Source organism: Prinia subflava, unplaced genomic scaffold, assembly GCF_021018805.1.
Source record: "Prinia subflava isolate CZ2003 ecotype Zambia unplaced genomic scaffold, Cam_Psub_1.2 scaffold_72_NEW, whole genome shotgun sequence".
NCBI lineage: Eukaryota > Metazoa > Chordata > Aves > Passeriformes > Cisticolidae > Prinia > Prinia subflava.
In genome coordinates, this window is record NW_026961079.1 from 163,483 (window position 1) to 172,290 (window position 8,808).

Sequence of the window (8,808 nt, forward strand, 5' to 3'; positions counted from 1 at the left end):
CAACGTCCAATGAGCATCCAGCGTCGATTTTGGAGGGAAACGGCGACCAATCAGTGACCGTGCCGCAGGAGCGGGGGCGAGGCTGCTGTGCTCTGGACCAATCGCGTGCGCGGAGGCTGCCCCGTGCCCCGCCCTAGCGCTCCCAGTCCCTCCCAGTTCACCCAGTCCGCTCTCGTGGAGATCAATAAATAAAACTTTATTGACGAGAGAGGGGCGGGGCCAGCTCGGCTCCGCCCACTTCCCAGGGCCTCAGTCTGGGGGGAATTCACAGCATTTTGGTTTAAAAAAACCCAAACTGGCCCAGGGGTTACTTGGAGCGCCCGGACAGCCGTGAGCAAACACGGACAGCTGTGCACAGGTGTGTCTGCAGCTGTAGCCAGATGTGCACAGCCCTGTCCAGGTGTGTCTGCAGCCACAGCTGGGTGTGCACAGTCCTGTCCAGGTACGTCCAGGTGTGCACAGGTGTGTCTGCAGCCATGTCCAGGTGTGCACAGCTGTGTCCAGGTGTGCACAGGTGTGTCTGCAGCCATGTCCAGGTGTGGACAGCTGTGTCCAGGTGTGTCTGCAGCCATGTCCAGGTGTGGACAGCCCTGTCCAGGTGTGTCTGCAGCCATGTCCAGGTGTGCACAGCCCTGTCCAGGTGTGTCTGCAGCTGTAGCCAGATGTGCACAGCCCTGTCCAGGTGTTTCTGCAGCCAGAGCTGGGTGTGCACAGTCCTGTCCAGGTACGTCCAGGTGTGCACAGGTGTGTCTGCAGCCATGTCCAGGTGTGCACAGTCCTGTCCAGGTGTGCACAGGTGTGTCTGCAGCCCTGTCCAGGTGTGCACAGGTGTGTCTGCAGCCATGTCCAGGTGTGCACAGTCCTGTCCAGGTGTGCACAGGTGTGTCTGCAGCCCTGTCCAGGTGTGCACAGGTGTGTCTGCAGCCATGTCCAGGTGTGCACAGCCCTGTCCAGGTGTGCACAGGTGTGTCTGCAGCCATGTCCAGGTGTGCCTGGGAGCTCCCAGGTGTGTCAACAGCCACGTCCGAGTGTGCACGGCCGTTCCCAGGTGTATCCAGATGTCACCCAGGTGTGTCCACCTGCATGCAGCTGCTCCCAGGTGTGGCCGCCCCAAGCCCCGCAGCTCCCCTGGGTGCTGCTGCCCCACCCCAGGGGGCTCCGGGGGGGTCTCGGCTCCCCCAAATCCTCAGGGCTCCTCGTCCTCTGACGTCAGTGGCCGCTGGGGGAGGAAAGGGAGGGTCAGCAGGAGGGTGGTCCCTGAACCCCCCCTCACCAGGGGTCCCCCATACCCCATCCAGGGGGTCCCCGAGCCCCCCCCTCTTACTCACCAGGGGGTCCCCCAGCCCCCCCCCGTCCAGGGGGTCCCCCGGCCCTTTCCGGAAGGTGGCATTGCTGAAGCTGATGCTGTTGGTGTTGCGCCGGCGCCACTCCTGACACAGCGCCCTGGCTGCCACCCCCAGGCACAGCACCAGCCCTGGGGGACATGGGGGGGTGGTCGGGGGGGGTCCCAGAGTTGGGACACCCCTCTCAGGTGACCCCCAAATTCTGTGACTTCCCCCCAAAATCCGGGCCCCAACGGGACCAGCCCCCAACACCCCGCTGGGAACTGCAGGGGTGGGACCCCCTCCGCCCTTTGAGACCCCCTCCCACTTTGGGACCCCCCCCCCCCAATCCGGGCTCCTCCCAGATTTTGCCTCCACCCCAATTTGGTGTCACCCCCCTCCATTTTTGACACCTCTGTTTTGAAGCTCCTCCTCCCCCCGTTTTGGGATCCCCGTTCTGAGCTGCCCCCCAGACCCCCACCCCAGGCACCCTTTCCGTAGGACCCCGAGCATTTCCCGCCAAGTCCCCGGAATTTTGGCCCTCTCCTCCCCCCAGCCGGGGCCTTACCGAGGGGCAGCAGGACCCCGAGCACCGCCAGCCCCGGCCGGGCCCCCCCAGGCCCCCCCGCCTGGCCGAGGTCACCTGTGGGGACAGAAATGGTCAGCGTGTGGCCAGAGGGTGTGGCCAGAGGGTGTGGCCAGAGGGTGTGGCCAGAGGGCGTGGCCAGAGGGCGTGGCCGTTACCTGTCGAGGCGTTTCCCTCCCTGCTGAAGTTCCGGGTCAGGGGCTCACGGGTCCCAGGGGCCTCTGGGGGCAATTTTGGGGTGGGGAATCTCCTGGTTACTTGTCTCATAGGTGTGTGAGGGAGGGTTTGGGGGAGGAGATCGAGGGGTCTCAGGGGGGTTTACCTGTGACACAGGTGTGTCTGGTGTGGGGATGTGGGGGTCTCAGGGGGGGTTACCTGTGACACAGGTGTGTCTGGTGTGGGGATGTGGGGGTCTCAGGGGGGTTTACCTGTGACACAGGTGTGTCTGGTGTGGGGATGTGGGGGTCTCAGGGGTTACCTGTGACACAGGTGTGTCTGGTGTGGGGATGTGGGGGTCTCAGGGGTTACCTGTGACACAGGTGTGTCTGGTGTGGGGATGTGGGGGTCTCAGGGGTTACCTGTGACACAGGTGTGTCTGGTGTGGGGATGTGGGGGGTCTCAGGGGTTACCTGTGACACAGGTGTGTCTGGTGTGGGGATGTGGGGGTCTCAGGGGTTACCTGTGACACAGGTGTGTCTGGTGTGGGGATGTGGGGGTCTCAGGGGGGTTTACCTGTGACACAGGTGTGTCTGGTGTGGGGATGTGGGGGTCTCAGGGGGGTTTACCTGTGACACAGGTGTGTCTGGTGTGGGGATGTGGGGGTCTCAGGGGTTACCTGTGACACAGGTGTGTCTGGTGTGGGGATGTGGGGGTCTCAGGGGTTACCTGTGACACAGGTGTGTCTGGTGTGGGGATGTGGGGGTCTCAGGGGTTACCTGTGACACAGGTGCGTCCGTCACTGTCCAGGTGTTCCCCGTCGGGGCAGGCGCAGCTGAACTGGGTGGAGCCGGGGCCTCGGGCAGGGGAGGGGAGGCACAGGAAGGAGCAGAGACCTCCGGGACCCTCACAGCGGTTGGGGCCTGGGGGTGCGGCACAGGTGAGGGGGGCCTGCGGTGGTCCCTGGGGGGCCCATGAGGTGTTTTGGGGATTGTACCTGCCGGCTGCCTCCCCGGGTGCAGAACCACAACGGCCTCGGGGCTGAAAAGCTCCTGGGCCACCACCTGGGGGCTGGGGGAGTCCCCCCGGAGCCGCGCGGCCACCAGGGAGCCCCGGTGGGGGTCAGTCCAGAAGGCCCAGTCCTGTGGGGGGGGGACACGGGGGGGTCAGAGGGGAAGGTCATGGGGAAAAGGGGACAGCAGGGGCCCTGGGGGGCACCGCAGGGGTCTCACCTGGAAGACGGCAAGGCCGAGGGGCTGCGCCAGGTGCTGGGGGTCCCTCAGGTGTGTCTGGCGGCCGCTCCCATCCAGGGCAACGCTGGACACGGTGTGGAGGCGGCCGTCAGTCCAGTACAGGCGCTGGGAGGACTGGTCTGGGGGGCACGGGGGGATCAGGGGGGCATTGGGGGGTCCAGGGGAACGTTGGGGTCGGGGGGGACACGGGGTTGGGGACGTGTGGGGACACCCAGTGCAGACACTGGAAGGTGAGAGAGGTGTGGGGGAGCCTGGGCAGGGTCTGGGGAGCACGAGGTTGTTCGGGGACAGGTGTGGGACCCTCACCCAGCGCCAGCCCCTGGGGCCGCTCCACGTCCTCGGTCACCAGGGGCTTGGGGGGGGCCCCATCCTGGGCCCCCCGGGCGATGTGGGGGTGGGACCCCCAGTCCGACCAGTACAGGTACCTGGGGAACACCGGTGTCACCAGTTTGCCCCGCTCCCTCCCCTGCCCCCCCTCACTGCCGCCATCCACCCCCTTCCGCGTCACTGTCCCCGCCCCAAGCCCCTCTGTCCCCAAAGCCCCCTGTGGCCCCCGTGCCCCTCCCCATCCCTCCGTACCCGTTCAGGGGGTCCACGACCACTCCCCAGGGCCGAGTGCGGGGGTCCTGGTGCAGGGTCCGCTGGCGCGTCCCCGAGGAGTCACCGACGGCCACGCGGCCGGAGCCGGGCTCGGTCCAGTACAGGAGAAGGTGGATCCAGTCCAGGGCGATCCCACCGGGGGATCCCGGGCCCAGGACCACCCCCAGTGGCACCGCCGGGCCCGCGGCCAGGGGGGCTCTGGGGAGCATCGGGGTCAGTGGGGGGAACGGGAGGAACTGGGAGGACACAGGGGGGTCCTGGGGGGAGCTGGGGATCAGAGTTGAGGGAGACTGGAGGGGAACTGGAGCTCCTGATGGGACACGGGAGGGAGAAACTGCGAGGCCACAGGGAGATTTGGGTGCATTGGGAGGGGTTGGGGGTCACTGGAGTTGGATTAGAGGGTCCTGGGGGGCATTGTGTAGGCTGCAGGGGGCCTCTCACCTGTAGATGAGCCCCTCGCTGGGGTCCCCCCAGAACAGGGACCCCCCATCGATGCCAACGTCCAGCGCAGCCACGTGCTTGAGGGGCCCTTGCAGGATTTGGGGCTCAGAGCCCCCCAGCGCCAGCACCTGGTGCCGGGTGCTCACCAGGAGGGTCCCTGGTGGGCCTGGAGGGGGGCACCGGGGTCACCCCCTCGCAGGGAGACCCCCCCAGCCCCCCAAAATCCCCACATGGCCCCTCAAACCCCCAACACTCCCAAGACCCCCACAGCCCCAAACTCCCCTTGACCCCTCCTGATCCACCCCCCTCTCTGACCCCAACCCCCCTGGGACACCCCCAAAACTCCCCAGGAACCCCATTTCCCTCTTGGGGACCCCCACACCCCTCCTCCAGGGCAGGTCTGGGGGTCTCAGGGCTCCCCTGTGGTGTCCTGGTGGGGGCTTGGGGTGTTTTGGGGGGCCCAGGGGGGAACGTTGAAGTATTTTGGGGTACTTTGAGGTAATTTGGGGCTGTCACACACCGTGGCACGTCCGGTTGTCGGAGTCCAGGCTGAAGCCGGGGGGGCACAGACACTCGAAGCCCACCTGCAGGTCCCGGCAGATGTGGGAGCAGCCCCCTCCCCCTGCCAGGCACTCGTTCACCCCTGGGGGGCACGAAGGGGGGTCAGACTCCCCAAAATCTCCTCCTGAAAGGAGTGGAGACCCCCAAAGTCCCGGGGAGGAGGAGCTGGGGTGAAAGTGGGGGTTGCGGGATTCGGGGGGCTTGGGGAGGTTTTGGGATGGTCTGGGGGGGTCTTCTGGCTTTTTTCAGGCGTTTGGGGGGGTTAAGGGGGGTTCGGGGGTATCGGGAGGATTTGGGATTTTTTGAGGGCGGGTTCCAGGGAATTGCAGGGGGCCTGGGGGGGTTTTGGGGCTGATTGAGGCAGTTTGGGGCTCTCAGGGGCTACTTTGGGGGGGAGGTTTAGAAGGTCCCAGGAGGGGATTGGGGATTTTGGGGGGGTCTCGGGGGGTGGTTGGGGGCCCCTCCTCACCGCACTCTTTGAGCGGCTCGTCGGACCAGTCGCGGCAGTGGCGCCGCCCATCGCAGACCTGCCCCGCCGCGATGCACTCGCCCGAGCGGCAGCGGAACCGGTGCGGGGGCGGGCACGGCAGGGCTGCGGGGCGCGGGGGGGTGTCAGGGACTGAGCTACCCCCGAAACATCCCCCAAATCCCCCCTCAAAGTCCCTAAAACCCCCCTCACTCCCCCGTGTCCTCTCAAAACCCTCTCAGACACCCCCAAAACCTCCAAGGCTGCCCCAAAACTCCCCCTAACGCCCCAAGCCCTCCCAAACATCCCCCAAATGCCCTCAAACCCTCCTCACAACTCCCTCAAACCTCCCCAGACCCCCCCGAGAAAATCCTCAGACCCCCCCCTCTGAGCCTTCTCAAACCCCACTGAGCCCCCTCAAATACCTTCAGCCCTCCCCCAAACCCCTTCTCCTCCCGTACCGTCGGGACACTCCTCCTCGTCATCGCCGTCGCGACAGTCAGGAGTCCCGTCACAGGCCCGGGCGCCGGGGATGCAGCGCCCGTCGCGACAGCGGAGCTGCCCGGGGGGACACGGTGGGGGCGCGGCTGGGGGGGCGCAGGGGGCGTCAGCGGGGCAGCGACCCCCCGGACACCCCAGTCCTTCCCAGTCCATCCCAGCCCCTTCTCAGTCCATCCCAGTCCATCCCAGCCCATCCCGGTGCCCTCCCATAGCACGCACCACACCCCTCCTCGTCGGAGCTGTCGCGACAGTCCGGGGTCCCGTCGCAGCGCCACCGCCTGTGCACGCACTCGCCGGACCCGCAGGGGAACTGCAGAGGGGGGCAGGCGCGGGGGGGCCGGGGGGTCCCGCACAGCTCGGGCTCCTCGTCATCCCCGTCGCGACAGTCGCGATCGCCGTCGCAGCGCCAGAGCCGCGGGACGCAGCTCCCATCCCGGCATCGGAAGGAGGAGGGGGCGCAGGGCGGCGGCGAGGGCGGGGGGGCACAGCCCAGCTCGTCCCCCCCGTCGGGACAGTCGCGCTCCCCATCGCAGGCGAAAGATCGCGACAGGCACGAGCCGTCCCCGCAGTGCAGCTGGTCCGGGGGGCACGGCGGGGGCGCTGGGGACGGGAGAGAATCGAGTCAGGGACCCCCCCCAAATACCCCTGGAAAGGAACGCAAAGTACCCGCAAGGACCCCCACAAGGCATCCAAGGAGCCAAAATATCCCCTGGGACCCCTGGCCCGCCCCGGGTCCCCACCAGAGACCTCCAAAACCCTCCAGAGACTCTCCCAGCTCCCCCCCTCCCACAAGGACCCCAAAGCATCCTCAGGGCCCCTCCAAACCCGTCCCCAACTTGGGGGACACCGGAGCGGGGGAGCTCCAGCCCAGAGTGGGGGAGCGGGGGGATAATCCGGGAGTCCCACAGGGGATCCCAGTCCATTTTCGGGCTTCCAGTCCCATTTTGTGGGATTTTCGCCCCATTTTGGCATGTTTTGGCACCGCTTTGAGGGTCCCGGTCAAATACTGAAAGTTCCGATTCCTTTTTGGAGTTTGACCCCACTTTGGGGGCGTTCTGGTTCCATTGTGGGAAGTTCCGGTCACATTTTTGGCGAGTCCCATTTTTTAGGTCCCGATCACGTTTTTGGGGCTCCCGGTCCCACCCCGGAGGATCCCGAGCCATTTTTGGGTGTTGTAGCCCCATTTTTGGGTGTTATTGCCCCATTTTTGGGTGTTATTGCCCCATTTTTGGGTGTTGTAGCCCCATTTTCGGGGGGTCCCCGTTTCCCCCCCGGCCCCACCCGGGCGCGCCCTCCCCGCGCGCCACGCTCTGATTGGCTGGCCCGGGCCCCGCCCCCGCGGGTGGCCAGTCCGGGCTCAGCCAATGGGAGCAGCGTCCGTCGCGGGGCGGGGCGGGCCGGGCGCGCTGATTGGCCCTGCCCAGCCCGGCGGGCGGGGCCTCCCAGCTCGTGGGGCGGGGGGTGACACGTGGGGGGGCCCGGGGGCACTTTGGGGGTCCCGGGGGGTCTCGGGGAGCCCCAAAAGCTCCCAAAACCCAAAGCCCCAAACGCTCCCAAAACCCAAAGCCCCAAACGCTCCCGTGAAGGTGGGAGGGGGGATCCTGCTCTGCTGGGGACAAATCGCGCTCCGAGCGGGTGACTCCCGGCGTCTCCCCCGTCCCTCCCGGTTCCCTTCGCTCCCTTCCCAGCCCTCTCCGAGATTCCCGGTGCCCTCTCCCACCCCCAAGCTGAGTCTGGGCGTGGGGGGTTCTCCCAGCCCCTCATCGACACCCTCCGGGCCCCACCCCGCACCTGCGCTCGGTGTCGCTGTCGCCGCCGCCGCTCCCACAAGGAGCAGGAGGATCCCGGCGGTCCCGGAGCGTGTCCCGGTGCTTCCCGGTCTGCGCCCGGTGGTCCCACAGCCCACCTTGGTGGTCCCAGATCCACTCCCGGCCGTTCCCGCTCTTGTCCCGGTGCCGCCTGGTCCCATCCCGCTGTTTCCCGGCTCCTTTCCGCTGGCTCTGGGCTCGGTTTTGGGCTCTATCCCGGTTTTCCAATCGGGGTTCGCGTCCTGGCGCCCACCGGCAGCGGAGCCAGGGCTTGGAGGGATCCGCTCAGTGCCGATCCTGGTACCGGCCAGTTCCGGAGCTGATCCCCGGTGCCGAGCCCCGGTGCCGAGCCCGGACCGTCCCGCCGCTCCCGGCGCCGCCGCCCGTGGCCGCGGCTCTCGTCGGGCCCCATTTAACGGGCGAGGGGAGGAGCTCGGGGCGTTCAAAAAGGTGGAGGGTGGGGCGGGAAAACCGGGAATGAGGGAGGGAAAAGCAGGAGCGGCGGACGGAAAACCGGGATCGGGGGAGACGCGGACACCGGGGCGGCCGGAACAGCGGGAGAGGGAAGCCGGGATGGAGGGAGGAAAACCGGGATAAAGGCAGGAAAACCGCGAAGGAAAGAGGGAAAAGCAGGAAGGAGAAAGGGCGCGGCCCAGGGGTCCCTTTTCCCACCCGCATCCAAAAGCCGCTTTTTAAGTGTTTTCCCTCTTTTCACGGAGGATTAATTGTGGATTTTCCACTGGAGGTGACTCCCGGTGGGGTTGGAGAAGAACTGGGGAGGCACCCCCGGGAATGACGTGAACCTCACTGTGGGGGGGACACCCGAGGGAGCCCCCAACACCCAGAATCACCCCGACACCACCCTACCCCTGAGACTCCTCTGGACCCCCCCAATTCCCCCCCAGAGGTGACGCTGGTACCGTTGGATTAATTTATTAATTAATTATCGACTGCCGGGAATCCAGGGACAGCGACAACGTGGGGTGGGGGGGTGGGATTGGGATCAACTGGGAGGATCCCAGGGGATGGAAAGTGGTCCGAGACAACCTGGGACAAGCCAGGATGATCCAGATTGGAACAGGCTGGGATGATCCAGGACAATCCAAGGACAACC

At 66.5% G+C, this 8,808-nt stretch overlaps 1 protein-coding gene and 1 long non-coding RNA gene across 13 annotated transcripts; one reads left to right on the forward strand and one right to left on the reverse strand.

Annotated features, from left to right (window-relative positions):
• The first annotated feature begins 179 nt into the window (after positions 1-179).
• On the forward strand, positions 180-1,035 carry LOC134546424 (uncharacterized). 12 transcript variants are annotated; one of them, XR_010079166.1, is made up of 5 exons: positions 180-556; positions 599-640; positions 735-786; positions 819-870; positions 903-1,035. It is a non-coding gene; the product is annotated as an uncharacterized LOC134546424 (long non-coding RNA). The 12 variants fall into 12 exon arrangements; XR_010079162.1 differs by having other exon boundaries at positions 735-870; XR_010079160.1 differs by lacking the exon at positions 599-640.
• LOC134546415 (low-density lipoprotein receptor-like) lies at positions 906-8,117 on the reverse strand. Its single transcript, XM_063389213.1, has 15 exons — positions 7,678-8,117; positions 6,106-6,486; positions 5,847-5,972; positions 5,389-5,511; positions 4,879-5,001; positions 4,359-4,524; positions 3,897-4,115; positions 3,624-3,742; positions 3,297-3,436; positions 3,062-3,206; positions 2,844-2,987; positions 2,067-2,129; positions 1,891-1,965; positions 1,329-1,474; positions 906-1,219 (listed from the first exon to the last, which is right to left on the reverse strand). The coding sequence occupies exons 1-15, from the start codon at positions 7,853-7,855 to the stop codon at positions 1,187-1,189; spliced, it is 2,181 nt and encodes a 726-aa protein (XP_063245283.1). The 5' UTR covers positions 7,856-8,117; the 3' UTR covers positions 906-1,186.
• Between the last annotated feature and the right edge of the window lie 691 nt (positions 8,118-8,808).

What these genes read in the sequence shown, in the direction of transcription:
- LOC134546415 (XM_063389213.1), bottom strand. Translation starts at nt 7,855, where the DNA reads ATGGGACCAGGCGGCACCGGGACAAGAGCGGGAACGGCCGGGAGTGGA. An exon ending in CGAGGAGGAGTGTCCCGACG is followed by an intron (nt 5,512 to 5,846) that starts GTACGGGAGGAG and finishes CGCGCCCCGCAG; the next exon opens with CCCTGCCGTGCCCGCCCCCG. An exon ending in GGGGGCTGGGGGACCCCCTG is followed by an intron (nt 1,220 to 1,328) that starts GTGAGTAAGAGG and finishes TTCCTCCCCCAG; the next exon opens with CGGCCACTGACGTCAGAGGA.